Raw genomic sequence first — 18,126 nt, forward strand, 5'->3', positions numbered from 1 at the left:
TCTAAATGTCTTTAGAGAAATGTCTACTCAAGTTTTTTTGCCTATTTTCGAATCAGGTTTTTGTTCTTTTATTGTTGTTTTACAAATTCTTTATATCTTTTAGATATCAGTCCCTTATCAGACATACAATTTATGAATATTTTCTCCCATTCTGTAGGTTGCCTTTTTATTTTGTTGATAGTGTCTTTTGATGCATATGGTTTTTAATTTTGATAAACTCCAGTTTTTCTATTTTTTCATTTGTTGCCTGTGCCTTTGGTGTCATAGCCAAGAAATCGTTGCCAAATCCAATGTCATAAAGCTTTTCATCTCTGTTTTTTCTAAGAGTTTTATAGTTTTAGCTCTTACGTTTATGTCTTTCATCCATTTTGAGTTAATTTTTGTATATGATGTTAGATAAGGGTCCAACTTCATTCTTTTGCATGTGGATATCCTGTTTTCCCAGCACCATTTGTTGAAAAGACTGTCTTTTCTCCCATTCAGCGGTTTTGGCACCTTTGTTGAAAATTATTTGACTGTTTCTAGGCTCTGCATTCTATTGGTCTGTACGTCTTGTCTCTATGTCAGTACTGCACTGTTTTGCTTCCTGTAGCTTTGAAGTAAGTTTTGAGATTAGGAAGTGTGAGTCTTCCAACCTTGTTGTTCTTTTTTCAGGATTGTTTTGGCTGTTCGGGGTTCCTTAGATTCCATATGAATTTTAGGATGGATTTTTTTCTATTTCTGCAAAAATATTGTTGGGATTTTGGTAGGGATTACATTAAATTCGTAGATCTCTTTGAGTAGTCTTAGCCTCTTTACAATATTAAGTCTCCCAATCCTTCAACATGAGATGTCTTTTCATTTATTTATGCCTTTTTAAATTTCTTTCAGCATTGTTTTGTAGTTTTCGTTGTACAAGTCTTTCAACTCCGTGGTTAAGTTAATTCCTAAATATTTTATTCTTTTTGATGCTATTGTAAATGGAATTATTTTTTAAATTTCCTTTTCAGATTGTTCATTGTTAGTGTATAGAAATGTTGATTTTTGTATGCTGACTTTGAATTTGCTACTTTGCTGAATTCATTTATTAGTTTTAACAATTTTTAAATGTAACCTTTAGGGTTTTTTACATAGATGATCATATCATCTGTGAACAGAGGTAAACTTCTTCCTTTCCAACTTGGATGCCTTTTTATTTCTTTTTCTTGCCTAATTGCTCTGTCTAGAAATTTCAGTACAGGATTATGGTGAATGGAAATTGCAAGAGCAGGCATCCCTGTCTAGTTCCAGATCTTAGAGGAAAAGCTTTTAGTCTTTTACTACTCAGTAGCATATTCACTGTGGGTTTTTCATATATGCATTTTATTATGTTGAAGTAGTTTTCTTCTCTTCCTAGTTTGTTGAATATTTTTGTCATCAAAGGCTGTTGAATTTTGCCAGATTCTTTTTCTGCATCAATTGAGATGATCATGTGATTTTTATCTTTTATTCTGTTAATGTGATATATTCACATCGATTAGTTTTTGTATTGAACCATCTTTGCATTTCAGGGATAAATCCCACTTGGTGGTGGTGTATAATTCTTTCAATATGCTACTGAATTCAGTTGGCTAGTATTTTGTTGAGGATTATTAATTACATCAGTGTTTATAAGGAATATTGGTCTGTGGTTTTCCTTTCTTGTAATGTCTGGCTTTGAATTATGAAGTGTTGTCTCCTCTTCAGTTTTTGGCAGAATTTGAGGCTTGGCGTTATTCTTGTTTAAATGTTTGGTAGAATTCTCCAGTGAAGCCATTAGGTCCAGGGCTTTTCTTTGTCAGAAGTTTTTTGATACTGATTCAGTCTCCTTACTTGTTAATTACTTTTGAGAGAAGTGTGAATTTGTTTCTCTTAGCCTGTTTCAGTTTTGCATTATGGCCAACTCTCAGAAAAAGGGCACGATTGAGAAAGAAGGGGGATGTCATGGGAGAAAAATGGGGGTGTGTTGGATGCAGCAGTGGGAGCCTCACCTGTGTCTCCATGCGCAGCCTGTTACCTCTAGAGCGTGGCCCCGAGGACTCTGTGCTACATCTTTGTCCTGTAACTTTGATAAGGACATGCATGGCCTTATAGGGTTAGTCACACCCAACCACGTGGTTCTAAGTGGCCAGGGTCAGCCCCATGCAGGGTCCTCATGAGTCTGACCAGTTGGTTTCCCTGATATTTTTCTCAGAAATGAGTGCCTTTTTTTAAATTTTTTATCCTGATGGGGCTTGTGGGCAGCTGTACAGAAAGTTTTCAGGCAGTTCAAACTCTGCCTGGGGCTGCCACCTGCTCCCCTGACCAGAGGCTTTCTCGGTGACTGTTCAGTTGTCAGCTGTGGATCCCCTTCAGGTCCTCTAATCCACCTATAATCCCTACCCATGGGAAGACATTGGCTGGTAGGCTGTTGGGAGACTGTCCCCAGGTTGGGTTTCCTGTCTGGCTCAGTGGCATGAAGTTTTGGCTGCTCTATGGGAAAGCCCAGCTACTGTGAGACAGTGCTATGTTTATCAGGCCAAAGGCTTGTGGGCACTGTGACCTAGGGGACATTGTCCCATCTGATAGATGAGGAAACAGAAGGTCAAACCCAAGGTTTCTCATGTGTAATTGGGACTTCAAAAGAGCTGGTGCTTCTGTGAGGATGTTCATCTGGCTCCTGGGACATGGTGGAAGACAGGAATCTTGGGAGCAATGGCACCTGAGGGGTCTCTCTCCTCACAAAGCAGTGCCTTAGTTTGGAGGCGCCCACTTAACAGGTGTTCCCAGTGACACTGAGACCAGACCCAGGCCTGGCCACCTTAACCAAGGCACCTGGTCCAGTTTGGCTCTGCTCAGTTCCAGGGGCCTGAGGACTCAGTGCTCTTGAGAGTTAAAACATCAGACTTTGTGGGGCTGGTAGGGCCCTTTCTAGAGAGTGAAAAGGTACATGGGGTTATACAGGTTGAGGCTGGGGAGACAGGCAAGAACCTGGCACCAGTGCTATGTGCTTGCTCAGGGGTCCTGGCTCTGCCTTGTCTGTATGAGCCCACCAGGAGTCCAGCTCCTTCTTAGCACTGCACTGCTGCCACCATGCGGCTTCCTCCAGCAGAGCTCTCCATGGGAGCCAGTGTCTCCTCTGCTCAAAACACTCCGCAAGCTTCCCAGATCCTTCTGTGGAAGCTGGAGCCCTTATGACAGCCTCAGGCCTTACTCTGCTGGGGACCCTTCCCGCCAGGGAGCCACATGTCTGCTCTCTTGGCCCATTTAGTTCTTCCTAAAATGCACCTCCCCTGGGAGGCCTTTCTTGGGCCTCCTGCACCTTCTGCCCTTTTTCTCCTTTAGCACTTGGCACCATATGATATATATTCACGTGTTTAACTTATGTCTGACTCTTCCCCCAACTGCGTATCTACCCATGAAGTCAGCTTTTTATATGTTTTACCCTCCGTTGCATCTCCTGTGCCTCTCCTTGGTTGGCACACAGTCTATGTTATTTAATAAATGAAAGCATTAATGGCCAATTAGTGGGGGATAGCAACCCAGTCTGCATGGCACAGACTGGTGGCCCAAAGGACTAATGATGTTGCACCCAGGCAGGGCTTGCTGGGTGTGAACTGCTGCACTGGCTGGTTCTGTTTGGTCCCGTTAGGTCCTGTCTCATGCGTTTCTGTGGGCTGCCTGCCACTTCACTTTCTTTCCGGTCCCAGCACGCCAACGTGGTTCACTGGGCATTCGGCCCTATTAAGGGAAGGGGCAGCTCTCCTGATTCCATTCTGCAAAACTGAGACAGACCTCCGGCGTGGCGTAGTGTGGAGATGGGAAAGAACTAAGGGCTCAGCTGCAGTGAGTGGAACATAGTATACAGAGCCCAGAGGTGCAGGGCTTTGTGAACAGATTCGGGACAGGGAGGGGTCCCATGTTTCTCTGAAGACAGGGAGAAGTCCCTGTTCCGGCTGGGCCCTGAGCAGTGGCCAGTTTACTACCTGCACTGATCCTTGTCTTAAAAGCTGAGCTGTGTACTGAAGGACAGAGGGGCAAAAGGGCAGGTACACCGTGGCCCGCTGACATGGCAGAGTATTACTAGACAGCAGTGATAGTCCCAGCCTCACACAGGCATGGAAGAAGACTTGTGGACATGATGCCTAGTCAACACAGCTGGACCCCGAAGAGTGCTTCCTGTGTGATTCAGTGATGCCCAGTTTCAGAACAGGCACAGTCATGTGGGTTGATAGTCCCTGGCGGCAGGCTTAGTTGGGGTACTCCTGGGGTACAGGCTCTGTCTTGGTCTAGGTGTTACACACGCAGGGCCTGGACCCTTTGCTTGGCTACGGGCTGCAACTCAGCAGGGTGCTGCTGGCATTGTGGTGGAGGAGCAGCCACAGGCCTCTGCTTCCCTCCCAGGCTTTGCCTGTGCCTTGTGAACTGGTACAGGTGGGGTGTGCATCTGTGAGCATACTTATTTATTTAACAAGACGATTTCTGAGCAGGGCACACTCTAAAAAGAGATGGAGTTAAGAGGGTAGACGGTTCCTCAGGCGAGGGCTCAGGGATGTGTCTGATGAGTGACAAGCGAACTGAGCCCTTCCTGACCGATGTAGTCATGTCAAGATCAAGACCAACAGAGACGAAGGACAGAAAAGAGCACTAGCCAGGTTGGAGAGCAAGGGGACAGGAGGTGGGACTCAGGTGCCCTGAGACCACTTCAGGGTCTTCTCACAGGGTGACTGTGCTGGGCCCTGAGCCAGAACCCCTTGTGGCCACCCTGGTTGCTTTGCGGGATCAGCCCCATTTTGCAGATGGTGAACTGCAGCCAGAAGGACGAGGGCCAGCCCCGGTTCTCAGTAAGTCATGGGCAGGGTCCATCCCGGCCTGGTGGCTCCAGGCCAAGCCATTCCACCTCCTCACAGCCCCTGGGTTGGATGGGTTCTGACTGCTCTAACTTGGGTTCTTTGGTTCTGGCCCCAGCTGAACATCCACGTGGGGAACATCTCTCTGGTGGACCAGTTCGAGTGGGACATGTCAGAGAAGGAGAACTCACCGGAGAAGTTCGCCCTGAAGCTGTGCTCAGAGCTGGGGCTGGGTGGGGAGTTTGTCACCACCATCGCCTACAGCATTCGGGGACAGCTAAGCTGGCATCAGAAGACTTATGCCTTCAGGTAGGATCATGGACGATTCCCTCCCTCATTCCTCTGCAAACCGTTTTGGGGAGAAGGCTTCTCCCTTTGCATGGTGATTTCTCTGGGACTTTCATGAGCCTCGCAGTGTGGTCTGGCTGTGGGCAGCCTGGTTGCTCCTGCCTCATGTGTCCCAGCAGCAGGGCTCCCTGTCCCCTATCATTGTGGGGGCAGATCTAAGGAGATGGTATATCTGTGCCCTTTGTCCTTCACCCACCTCACACTGCCCTGGGCCGCGCTCTGCAGCCCTCACACCCCTCTGTCCTCTTCTCTCTGCACTGTTGCCCAGACTTTGCCTCTGTCAGGGTCACCCACCTCAGCATTCATTATCTTATGGACTTGTGTTTTGCCTCAGATAAGGGCTACTTCATACAGCCCTCTCAGGCCCACAAGAGTCAGGGAGTCCTCCAGCAGCTTTTTGTCACATCTTGCCATGGTCAGTCAGAGACCAGTTAGTGAGCACCTGCGGCTGGACCCCCTGTGGAAGATAAAGAATTCGGGCTGCCTATGAAGGTGGAAACGTAAACAGAACATTCTGGTCCAGTGTCCTGTATGCTGGGGTAGGGGATGGATTGGGGACAGGGGCTCTTTGATAGACAGACATGTGCTTCCTGTTGGTGGTGGCTGCAGAGTGCAAGGCATGGCCTAGCCAGAGGTATTGTTAACTGAGTAACGGTGCCCGTCCACCTCAGAACTGTTCCATCATATTCAGCTCTGTCCCCTGAGCTCCTCTTGTACGTTTGGATAGTGTGTGTGTGTATCCTGGGAGGAGGTTGCTAAGTATCCTTGCATCAAAACAGGATGTTAGGATTTATTCTGCTCATGAAACTGTCATCGTCTACATGTGGTGGTCATTACTTAGGGACTGAAGCTTAAAATGGTGCATGAGGGGCAAGTATGAAGGTCTTTTGCAAAGGCATAACAATTAATGGGGCTCGTGAGTATGTTTGTGTCTCATCTGGTTCTCCCATAATTCCCAAGAGACAGCTTACTTATGGCTTCCTGTAAATCTGAGCAAGAGAGAAGGAATGACTATACACCCTGCAGGGCTTGAGGTTCCGTGCCTGGGAGACTGCTGAGCCCTGTGGGGATCTGCGCGCCCAGCATCCGGGCTGAGATGGCACATCCGTCACCTCTTGTAACCCGCCAGCAGCCCTGCAGACGGGGGTCCAGGCCCAGAATAGGAAGGGATGTCTGGCCCATGTCTCTCACTTTCTGTGAGCGGCCTGCTTGAGATATGTCAGTGTGTGTTTGTTAACTGCACTAGAGCCAAGACTGATGGGCCCGAGACCAGTCTGGGGTGGCCTTGCTTCCGGGAGCTGATCTTGAGGTCCTGGGAGGTAGAGACGTTGTACAGGTCTTGGGAGTGACATCGACACCAAGTACTTCACACCCCAGATACCAACTGAGTCAGAACCCATGTTCTCCCTGGCAGGTATGGGAATTGGGAGGGGGTCATGCTGCTCTCAGCAGTGGGGCCCTTAGGGTGTTGACACATAGGGCACCATCCCTCCTGCTCTGACCTCCAGGTGACCCAGGCCATCCACCTAAAGCCCTTGTCAAGCCTCAAGCCTCGGGACGTCTGCATTTTGCCAAGTAGCTCTAGAGCAGGCCCCCCTCTGGAGCCCCTGGTGGTGACAGGTCAGGACTTACAGATGGATCTCCCCCTTATCTCAGCAGCCAGTTAATGAATTCCAGTTGTGTGGACAGCGAGTGTCACAGACCTCCCTTTTGCCGCTGTCTCTAGTGCTGAGTGTGCAGGTTTCCACATCCTCGTGATCGAAGGCAGGGCTGCCACACTGGGGACCAGGGGGAGTACACATCTCCTCTGCAACAGCCTGGGTCAGCCTGCCTGGGGGTCTGGGAAGTGTCCCAAGAGCCTCTTTTAGCATCAGGAGGGCTGCTTGTGTTTTCCCAGCTGATGAGGCCTTGTGAGCTCTTCATGCTAGCCTGGCCTGTTGTGTGTACTCTGTCTGGTCCAGGCAGGCAGATGCTCTGGAGAGAGCTGGCAAGGACAAGAAGGGGAGCCTTGGGTCAGGGCCAGCTTATCACAGACTTCATTGCCCGGGGAACAGAATTGCAGTGAGCTACGGGAGTTCTGTCCTCCCTCCGGCCTGAGCCCAGTGCCCGATGGCAGTGCCCGATTGCAGTGCCCTTTTCAGCAATGGCATTGAGTTGTGTCAGTGGTGGAGCAGAGCAAGCTGCTGGTCACATGTGTGAGCAGGGGCAAGATGCCCACAGACAGGGGAACCAGGGCAGAGAACAGGCTGTTCCCCTTCAGCAAGTAGGACAAACAGGCCGATGTAGGTGAGCATCGTGGGGAGGGGGTGGCACAGGCATGTTGCAGGTGGGTTGGGGGTCCTAAGCCCCTGGAGGATGGAACTGAACCAGAGCGACATATAGCTGTCTTGGAACCAGTGGAATGGGGACAGAGAGACAGTGAGTGACAGGAGAGAGGCAGGGCTCCACCAAGGGAGGGGGCTGGGCTGAGCAGAGCTGGTGAGGGTGTTAGACATTTACCGAGACATGTGAGCCACTACGTATGAGGAGAGTTGCATCCAGCAGTTACTGGCACCTTCTCCCTGTGACTTAGGTTGGGTACCCTAACAGAGACTTGTATTCATGGCCACCAAAGGCACCAGAGGCTGCTGGCACAGGGATGGGGGTAGTGGGTGTGATGCATGGAATCTGAGGTGAAGTGGCCAGGGTGAGGTGCTGGCCAGGAGGAAGCTGGGACAGGCAAAGAGTCAGAGGACCTGGCAGTTGGGCCTGATGGGGACAGCGAGGCAGTGTTACTGGTACAGCATCAAGGTTGGTAGATACCAGGGTCACTTAGGACTGGTTGACCATGAGCCACTACGGTTACTCCTGGAGTTCTCCCCTCCTCCCCAAGGTTGCAGGGTTTGCCTGCTTGTTTGTTTTGTAATAGGTTTATTGAGGTATAATTCCCACAGTATGCAATTCACCCATCTAATGTGTCAGATTTGGTATATTTATAGAGTGTTCAACCATCACAGTCAGTTTTAGAACATTTTCATCACCCCAAAAGGAAACCCCACACCCTTTTAGCAGTTACCCTCCCAAAGTCTCCCGGCCCTGGGCAACCATTAATCTACTGTCCGTATATAGATGTGCCTGTTCTGTACACTTAATATAAATAGAACCATACAGTATACAGTAGTCCCCCCCATTATTTGTGTGGTATGTTCTGAGACCCCCAGTGGAAGCCTGAAATTGGATAGTACCGAACCCTATATGTGTTATGTTTTTTCCTATACATGTATGCTTTTTTCACTTAAAGGGAGTATTTATTGGCTTTTCTTGTGCTTTGAGGCCATTGTGGAATTAAATAAGGGTTACTTAAAAGCAAGCACTGCGATACTGCGGCAGTTGATCTGATCACCAAGACAACTACTGACTAACGGGCTGGTAGCACATACAGTGTGGAGACACTGGGCAAAGGGATGATTCACATCTGGTCAGCATGGAAAGGGATGGCATGAGATTTCATCACGCTACTCAGAACAGCTTGCAATTTAAAAGTTCTGTATTGTTATTTCTGAACTTTTCCACGTAATATTTTCGGACCATGATTGATTACAGGTAACTGAAACTGGAAAGCAAGACCATGGATTAGGGTGGATTACTGTGTGGTCCTTTGTGGCTGACTTCTTAGCATGTTTTCAAAGTTCATCTACGTGGTAACCTGCCTGTATCAGAACCTCATTCCTTTTTATGGCTGAATAATAGTCCATCTATCGACACTTTGTTTATTCAGCCATCAGTTAATGGACATTTGGGTTGTTTCCACTTTTTGTGCTGCTGTGATCATTCACGAACAAGTTTTTGTTTGATCACCCATTTTCCATTCTCTTGGGTGTGTGCCAGGAGTGGAATGGCTAGGTCATGTGGTAACTATGTTTGGCATTTGGAGGAACTGCCAGATTGCTTTCTAAAATAGCTGTACCATTTTACTTTTCCACCAGCAGTGTGAGGGTTCAGTTTTTCTCCCTACCATCACCAACATTTATCTGACTTTTTGATTCTAGTCATTTTAGTGGGGGTGAAAGTGGCATCTCATTGTAGTTTTGATTTACATTGCCCTAATGACTAATGATATTGAGCATTTTTTTCATGTGCTATTGGCCATTTGCATATCTTTGGAAAAATGGTTATTCAGATCTTTTATCTATATTTTAATTTTTTTATGATTGAGTTTTCAGAGTTCTTTTTATATCCTAGGTACAGGTTCCTTATCAGATATATGATTTGCAAATATTTTCTCCCATTTCATGGGTTGCATTTTTATTTTAGTGAAAAAGTTTTAATTTTGATATAGTCCAGTTTATCTCTCTTTCCTTATGTTGCTTGTGTTTTCATTTTAGTGAAAAAGTTTTAATTTTGATATAGTCCATTTTTTCTCTTTTTCCTTTTGTTGCTTGTGCTTTTAATGTCATACCTAAGAAACCATTGCCTAATCCAAGGTCTTGTTGTCCCAGCACCATTTGTTGGAAAGACTGCTCTTTCCTTGATAAGTAGACTTGGCACCCTGTCGAAAGTCAGTTGATCCTGAATAGGAGGGTGATGTCTAGATTTGTCTCCTCCTCCTAGCTGAGTGGCTGTGGGCAGGTCATTTCGCTTGTAGTCTCCATTCTCATTTAAACAGCGGACGTAGTAGTGCTTCTGAGCCAGTCTGTTGTATCATGTGTGGTCATAAAAGTGAGAACACATTGAAAATGAACTTCAACATACTCTACAAGCATTGGTCCCAGTCCCTCTGTTGCCTCCGAGACGGCTCACCCTGCCTGGGCTCTGGGTCCCCACCTGGACACTAGGGGCGAGTGGTAGGGGCCTTTAGGCCCGTGAATCAGAATTACCTTAGAGTGGTTCTCTGCCTGTGTGTCCCCCTCAAACTGGAGTCAGGCCTGTTGGCTCCAGGCCCATTCATGGTTTGAGCAGTTCTTATTTTATAACAAACCCACTGGAGTGGAATCTTCCCAGAGCCCAGGGGAGGTAAACAAAAGGGCCTCCAGGACCCACTCATCAGCTCTTGTTTAAATTAAAAGGAAAACATGTTTCTTCCCCTCGGCATGGGCTTGGCGCCTTTCATGTCTGCCCTTCTGTGAAAAGCGGTTAGGAGCCCTCGAGGTGAGGAATGATGTTTGGGTCTGTGGCTGGGTGGTTCCTGGATTGTCAAACTACCACATTAGCTAGAGAGCAGCTGTCAGGAGCTGCTTGGGAGGGGTCGGCTCAAGGGTGCTCCAGGGTGGGGGCTGGCAATGCTCAGTCATTGGCTTCTGAGTCACCAGCACGAGCTCAGGCTTTCAGGCCTTGTTTGTGTGGACCCCATGGCCAAGCCTTAGCAACAAGAGGTGAATCCCACATCTGCAGGGGAGCCAGGGATAGCTCTAAGCTATGGTACCAGCCTCAGCCTGCCCCCTGGGCTGTGTCCTGTGTGCTCATTGTGCCTGAGACCCCAGGCCAGGAGAGCAGCATAGGGAGACTGGAACAAGCCCTTGGCTATCCTGTGCTGGCTGGTGTCTTGAGGATCAGGGGCTCTACGGTCAGGCCTGGGTGGATGGATGCTCCTCGCTAGCCAGCCACTCATGTGACCTTGGGCACAGGATTCAGGGAGGCTGTGTGAGAAGGTCTGGGACCCTAGGAAGCTCCCTCAATGGATGTATGCTGGCTGCTTTAATATTAGTAATGCTCTGAATATCCCTCAGGGCAAGGGCAATAATGTCGTTCCTATTTTCTGGATGAGGCGTCAAAACCAAGGCCACCCTACTAGGGGCCTATCCTCTTTTTATTCCAGTAATGCCTACCAGGTGCCTCTCCTGGGCCCCACCTTCCCCTGCTCCTTCCAGAGCTGACAGTGCTTTGCAGGGCTCCAGGTTGTGGTGGGCAGACTCCTGACAGGCTGCGGTAAAGAGCAGGGCAAGCCTTCAGTGGTGCTGAGCCTCGAGAGAGAGGCACAGCCACCTAGCTAGAGAGGGAAAAGGGCCTGGGGAGGCTGAAGTGGTGAGACATTGGGAAGAGTGGGAAAAGATCACAGTTAGGGCCACGCTCTGAAGCTTGTGTGCCAGGCTAGGGGTTTAGGCTGTCTGCCCTGCAGGTGGGAGGCACACGGGCCCTCCTGGCAATACGGCCTCCATGCCTCTTCAGGCTCCAGTCCCACAGACTTGGAATTTAGGGCCCAGAGAGACTGCAGCTCAACCTTGTCCTCCCTCCCCTTGTGTTCCTGTCCGCCCTCGCCTCCTACCCCCATCCCCGTGCTCTCATAGTCTTCGCCCAGGTTGATCCCCCCATTCCCCAACTGTATCCATTTGGCAAGAGGATGCGCAGATGGCCTCGGGGGGAAGGACCGCAGGGTGTGTGGGTTCAGGGCCCAGCTCTCTGCCCTCAGCAAATAATCCAACCTCTCTGGAGTTTATTTCAGCCCCAGTGAAGTGGCCAAGTGTGCGGAACGTTCGATAGCAGACCGGCCCAGTGGCCCACAGTGAGGGAGCATCCAGGACCCTTGAGTGGCCTCCTTCTTTTGTTCTCCTTTCACCCCCCATCTGTCTCTCTGATCAGTGGGTCTTGGCTCTGGACACTAAGTGGGGCAGACAGTCCTCCCCTTCTTCCCAGCCCCAGTGATAACGGCTGGACCAGCCACCCTGTTCTGTCAAGGGAACCACCTCCGTAGCAAACACCACTAATCACTCTCACAGACCCAGAGACTGAGGCTGCAGCGAAGGGCTTGTTGCTTTGGAGAGAAGCCTGGGGTCACGGAGGCAGTGCTGTTGCGATCAGGAGAGGTCTTGGTGTCTCCAGGCAGCTCCGCCTTGAGACTCAGGTGACAGGAGCATTCCCTGCTGCCTGTACCAGGAGTGTTGCTCTGAGGAGCTGGGCATAGAAATAGGCTCAGTGGGAAAGAGGTGGAGGAGGGGGCAGGAAAGGCCTGGGCCTTCCCGCCATGCCCTGACTCCAGCGTTCCATCTGCCGGCAGTCAAGGGGTTGATAGTGGTTTCTGGGGCCTTTCTGGCTGCTGCTCTGTGAACTAGTACTTTCTCCTCTCTCCATCCCAGTGAGAACCCCCTGCCCACGGTGGAGATTGCCATCCGGAACACAGGTGATGCTGACCAGTGGTGCCCGCTGCTGGAGACCCTAACAGATGCTGAGATGGAAAAGAAGATCCGTGACCAGGACAGGAACACAAGGTACCCTGCCCCGCCCAGGGCCCTTGCAGCTGTCTCTGCCCACAGACACCGTCTTCTAGGGAGGTGCAGAACCAGTGTCTTTCTCCAGTGAGCCAGTTTCTAGGAGGGGGACCTAGGTGGCCAGGGGCAGGCCCCAGGATGAAGAGTCCAAGTCTAGCTTCCAGGATGCAGATTTCAAACCCTGAAGGGAGCGAAAGCCGTCTTATTGGGTCTGACTGCATCCCAGACCCAGGTTTCAGGACCCCTGGAGAGGTGGGCAGGACCTGAGCAGGCAAGTGAGAGGGCAGCTTCAGGGAGCACACAGGTTGAGGCTGAGAAAAGAGATGGGCTGGGGATCCCACCTGCCATTTCCCGTCTCTGTCTCCACTTCCTTGGCTGCCCTATAGAGCCCCGGGGCGGGTGGCAGCTGCCCAAGGCTGGGAGCTAGCCGTGGGTCACTGCCCTCTCTTCTCCTGCAGGCGTATGAGGCGTCTCGCCAATACTGCCCCGGCGTGGTAACCAGCCCACCAGCACTTGGCTCCCACGGAGCGTTCAGAAGACCGGCCCGCCTCTCCTTCATCTTCTGGCAAGGCGGGAGGCAAGCGGGCAGCCCAGGGCTGTCCTGAGGAGCACAGGCAGGGAGGCCTTCCAGGTCACCCTCCCCTGGGCACACATTCCATTTGCTGAGCCCCAGTCCCCGCCACTTGTCTCTGGCCAAGAAGAGGCTTCGTTTTGGGTTGTGTTTGTTTTTGTTATAGGAGCCCCAGGAAGGGCTAGCAACACTTTTTAAATAAAAGGCAACAGGTCATATTCCATTTCTTCCAAGTGGTAGCATAAAAATAAGTGTGGAAGAGAACAAGGAGTGGGGTGGTACATGGCCAAGGTTGATGGTTGGCTAGGCCTTTCACCCTGCTCTGCCTCAGATCCCCAGGTGGGCAGGTTGGCATTGAGGGGGCTCCAGGGCTCCACCCTCAGCCACCTGCAAGGCTTGAGGCAGAGTGTAATCTTTGCTTTTCCTTGGGCCCTCCAGTTTCCCCACCATCACATGTACATGGATGTCCTTGAAGAGTGGGAGAAATGACAAATGTGGTCATGAGGTTCAGAGGACAGGGGCCCACTTGTCTTTCAGTGGCAGCCCTACCACATCCACTTTGCTTGACCTTGTGAAGCAGCCGCTGGCTCTCCCGCTGTCCTTGGGCTCTGTTGCATCCAGGTGATCAAGCTATCCCTGCTGGGAGCATTCCTTCTCTGGAGACCCTTGCAAAGGCCCATCCTATGCAGACACTGCAGGGGTGTCGCCAGCACGGGTGCCTGTGCCTGGCCATTCCAGCTCCAGCAGGTGTGCAGCACTCTAGCCACACCTCTCAGTAGCACACACGTAACAGGTGGACTGGGTCCCATCTCCACCCCTTCTAGTGCCACAACCCTGGCCAGTTCCTCCCTTAAGGGTGGTTGTGAGGAAGAACGTATATGGAGTAGCATTCTTGGCTTGGTGCTGGCTTGTGGGGTGGAGTTGTATGTAGAGAAGGAGGCACAGCACCGGGCCTCTTCTCAGCTGTCTCTGTATCTTCACCTCATCTGTTAGTGTGGAAGTGTCCCCACTCTACAGAAGGGATGCGGGATCCCTGAGTGCGTATGTGGGTCTTGCTAAGCCGAACACTGCTTGGTGAACTGGGCATGCAGTGCGTATGTTGGTCTTGCTAAGCTGAACACTGCTTGGTGAACTGGGCATGCAGCTGCACTTACTGAAGATAGGCCCAGACCCTCAGCACTCAGCTAGTACCATCTTCAATTGCTGGCAGGTCCTTCCCTGACCAGGGCAGGGCTAAGGGTCAGGACTGCTTTGCTCCCCGGTAGTTTGGCTGGGGTCCCATAGCATCTGGCTCCTAGCCCAGGGAGGGATTAGGGTTCTCAGTTGCCAGGCTGTAGGGTGAGATAGGCCTTGCCATCTTGGCTAGGGGGTTCCTGTGAGCATGTCTTAGGACATGACAACTGCCTGGGGTTTTGTACTCAGGCTCCTGCCTTTCATCTAGGAGTGGAATTTGCTGGGACAAAGGTCCAGCTGGGCTTCACTGGAAGCTCCTGACAACGAAGATTCTAGGCCCAGGCCCAGCTGGCCTTGGAAACAAGTAGGCTCCATTAACAAGGTGTTTGCTTGGTCTATGGGACAGGAGACAGCCCTGTGCCTCCATAGCTGGTAGGGTGGAATGAACCCTCCATAGCTGGTGGGGTGGAATGAGGACGGCTCTCATTGCTAGCCCACATTGCTACAGGGCCAGATGTTGCTCCACAACATTTTGCTATAAAATTAAGGTCAATTCTATGGCAAATATTTTTATCCATGAAAGTGACAGTCCCTGTGCTGTTGATCATCCAGGAATAAACCAAAATGCAGACTCAACAAGGAAAGCTGGACAGGTTGTCTGATGCCCATTTTACAGAAGAGACAAGTTAGCTGTGGGGTCGGATAAGGCTCCTACAGTCCTCAGCTAAAAAAGGCAGGGACAGTACTTCCAGAGGTCTCAGCCTCAGCCAGTGCAGGACTCTACCAAGGTGAAAACTTCTCAAGGCTTTGGGGCCACAGAAATGGCAGAGGACCCAGTCCTGGCTCTCCTTTGCACGTGACTCCATAGGTCCTTGGCCACTTCTGTTAGTTGCTCAGCTGGAAAATGGGGCAAAGTTCCACTGGTTGGTCGCTGGTGAAGGATGGGAGGGGCTGAGTGAGGCATCAGCCTGAGGGCACTGCAGACAGGAGTCCCTGCAGACCAGTCTTGGTACAACTGGGGACAGCCTGGCACCTGTCCCTGACATCAAGATCTGGCCAACCCCCTCACTGACTGGCAGGGAACAGAGGCCCAGCATGAGTGGAATTTGCCCAAGGCTCCATTGAGGCAGTGAAGGGACTGGGATGAGAACCCCTGCGCCTGTCATCTGTGAGCTCACAGCTCTGCTAGGAAACTGTGGGCAGGTTCTTGACCCTCTCTAGGCTTTCCATCCAACCACCTACGACTGGTATGAAAGGGCAGTCCAGGCTTGATGGGAATAGAGCTGTACCCTGGGCCAGCCCCACATCTAGGGCAGAAGGTGGACACAGGGTGGCCCAGGCTTGGTAGCCCTAGGTCAAGGCCAGCAGCACCTGCCCAGCGTGGAAGGGTATGGCCAGGTGAGGCAGGGGAAGCCAGTGCTGTGGACGAAGAGGCTACAGGTCATTCTGTTTATTTGGGTAGGCCTTGGGCACAGGCCTAGCCTCTAAGGCAGGTTTCTCTGCTGCAAGTAGGGGTTAGGGGTGGGATGGAGGCTTGCCAGAGGCCAGGGAAACAGGCCCCTGGCCCTAGGTAGGGTCACTGCTGCAGGGGTCCTGGCTGCTCCTCAGGGAGGGGCAGGTAATTCGGATCCTCTTCTGGGGCATCCAGTAGCAGCTTCCTGTGGAGAGGGGCCCATGCTGAGCTGAGGCCAGCACAGGTCCCCCAGGGGGTTGGGAGCCATATGAAGGAAGTAGGGGCAGGGTTGTTTAGCACTCACAGGAAGCTGGGAGTCAGCAGCAGTCTCTTGCCTCCAGGCTGGTTGGGAAAGACATCCTCCAGGAAGTAGTAGATGTGGCCCACAGCAATCCCTGTAGGAGAGCTGCGAACTGCTAAGGCCACCCTCCCTCCACCATCCAGAGCCCAGGGCCACCACATTCTAATTTGGGCCTCAATGCACAGCCTTGGAGGCCCAGCCAGGCCCAGAGCAACCTCAGGCCTCAGAGCATGAGTGGCCAGTGTCCTACATAGACTGCCAGCCCAGGGCAGGGCTGAGGTTGGCCCAGAAAGACACTCTTACAGGACCTAGAAGAGGGCAGGACCTGGGGAGGGAAGTGGGAGCCATGGCTGGAACACTGACCCACCTATCCCACCCTGGTCAGGTCCCACACAAGCATCAACAAGTGAGCCGTGACAATGTGAAGCCTGTAACCTGGCTGGCTTGTTCAATGGGCTATAAGACTAGAGATGCTGGGAGGGCAGGCAGAGGAGTTGAAGAGGTCCAGTGTAGGTGGGAGGGAGGGCTCTGGTGGAGCAGCCAGCCTGGGGTGGCTCTCCCACAGGCCTTCGTGTACCAGACAGCCTGCTTGGGGTGGTCTGGGTAGACAGGCAGGCTCACCCAGCAGGTCCACGAGGATGGAGTTGCCCAGCAGCAGTGAGAAGCCCATGAGTGCCCAGGGCAGGAATGGTGCCTGGAAGGTGAGGAGGCCGAAGAAGTTGACTCTCACTTGAGGGCTGCGGCGGCTCCATACATACACCAGCATGGCTACAAGGGCCTGGCCCAGGAAAAACAGGCTGCCCAGGAACCCCAGCAGCTGGGCCAGAGTCAAGGTGCTTGGAGGCCCTGGTACAGGCCTCAGCCCCTGCTCAGGTCCCCTCTGACTTGCTAAACCTCTGCAATCCTGTCACTGGTTTCAGTTCCCTCATCACTCCTATGTGTCCTTCCCCCATCAAGATGTCTCTTCCCAATCTAAGGTCCCACATGAAGAATCTGCCTTGTCTCTCTACCTCACCCCAGCCTCCCACTACTGTCTGTTATTGCCCCAGTTTCTCCTGCTATTGGCAGTAGGGCTCAGCCCTGAGGCACCCAACATGGCTCTCCGATGCATCACCCTGTGGTAGTTTCTGTACAGCCCTGAAGATCTAGTCCTGACATCTGGAGCTGAGCACACGCTACACGCTCAATACATCCTAAGCTGAAGTGAACGACTGTCCCCTCCCTGGCCTGGGTGTTCATTTGGGGCCCAGGGCTAACAGGCTGGACCCAGAAGGCGCTGCGGCCTGAGCTTCCATAGCCGGGGAAGGATACGGTCATGAGGATGCCCCCGAAAAGAAACATGAAGACGAAGTCGGCCGTTCGGCCGCGGAAGGAGCCCTCTTCCAGCATGCGGCAGTAGCGGAACCTGCGGCGTCAGTATAGGAAGTGCCACCTGGCGGGGTATCAGTTTCCCCGCTCCCGGCCGCCTCAGCCCGGCGGGCCGGCCCCCTCCCCGCCTGGGTCTGCGCGGCGCAGGATACACAAATAGCATGTTGAAGAAGAAGCTGAATCCCAGGGGCCCGAAGAAGAGGAAGTTGGTGACGAGCCTCCAGACCTGCGAGGGGCGGGCAGTCAGGCAGGCGCTGGGTAAACGGGGCCAGGCCGTCAGGTGCAAGGCGGGGGCGGCCTCACCTGAAACTTCCGGAACACGAGGTGCGGGTTGAAGTAGAGCTGGAAGGGGCTGAGGAGCTCCAGCTGCTGCGGAACCAGGGACGCGTCAGGGTCTAGCCCCGGGATTTATCAGTAACCATGGCGACACCCCCGCCCGACCTGCAATCACGGCAATGCCCCACCCTCCCAGTCAGCTCACCACGGCGGCGGTGGTGAGGATGCAGGCTGCGGTGTAAGCCCGCGTTACCGTCGGCACCTGCAGGAACTCGGCTGCCAGCCCCTCCCACGCCATTGAACCGTCTCAGGCACGCGTGGCCAGAACGCCTGCACGCTCTTTAACCCGATTCCAAACCCCGCCTTCCCGCCAATCCGCGATGGGACGTAGTGCGCGCAGGCTCAGGGGCGGGGTCTTGGGTCAGGTAACCAATAGGAGGAAGAAGCGGGAAGCGGGGGCGGGGCGGTGACGTGGGCGGGTCGAGACTTAGGGCCAATGAGCAGGTCCATGGCTAAGCACGTGGCGGTTGTTGTGATGGCTGTGGCGGCGCGGGAGAATATGCAGCCAATGAGAAACTGGCCGCTTCGAGACGAGCGACGGGAGGACCAATAGCGAGGACCCACGAGGC

General features: G+C 52.1%; 2 protein-coding genes across 4 annotated transcripts in view; one reads left to right on the forward strand and one right to left on the reverse strand.

Moving 5' to 3' along the window:
- The window catches only part of SMARCB1 (SWI/SNF related BAF chromatin remodeling complex subunit B1), a 30,591-nt gene extending 17,442 nt beyond the window's left edge, over positions 1–13,149 (forward strand). For both annotated transcript variants that reach the window (XM_039868473.1, XM_039868475.1), the window contains exons 7-9: positions 4,945–5,135; positions 12,224–12,355; positions 12,814–13,149. In XM_039868473.1, coding sequence (XP_039724407.1) covers positions 4,945–5,135; positions 12,224–12,355; positions 12,814–12,853 — 363 coding nt within the window. In that variant the 3' untranslated portion in view covers positions 12,854–13,149. The remainder of the gene's footprint in view (positions 1–4,944; positions 5,136–12,223; positions 12,356–12,813) is intronic.
- Positions 13,150–15,534: 2,385 nt separating this feature from the next.
- On the reverse strand, positions 15,535–17,863 carry DERL3 (derlin 3). Of its 2 annotated transcripts, none has more exons than XM_039868476.1 (7): positions 17,703–17,863; positions 17,525–17,590; positions 17,374–17,447; positions 17,165–17,258; positions 16,475–16,670; positions 15,857–15,947; positions 15,535–15,757 (listed from the first exon to the last, which is right to left on the reverse strand). In XM_039868476.1, exons 1-7 carry the CDS (start codon positions 17,793–17,795, stop codon positions 15,676–15,678), a joined length of 696 nt encoding a protein of 231 aa, XP_039724410.1. In that variant the 5' UTR covers positions 17,796–17,863; the 3' UTR covers positions 15,535–15,675. The 2 variants fall into 2 exon arrangements, with proteins under 2 accessions (XP_039724410.1, XP_039724411.1); XM_039868477.1 differs by having other exon boundaries at positions 17,525–17,587; positions 17,703–17,845.
- Between the last annotated feature and the right edge of the window lie 263 nt (positions 17,864–18,126).

The sequence above is a fragment of the Pteropus medius genome, unplaced genomic scaffold, assembly GCF_902729225.1.
Source record: "Pteropus medius unplaced genomic scaffold, Ma_sr-lr_union100, whole genome shotgun sequence".
Taxonomy (NCBI): Eukaryota; Metazoa; Chordata; class Mammalia; order Chiroptera; family Pteropodidae; genus Pteropus; species Pteropus medius.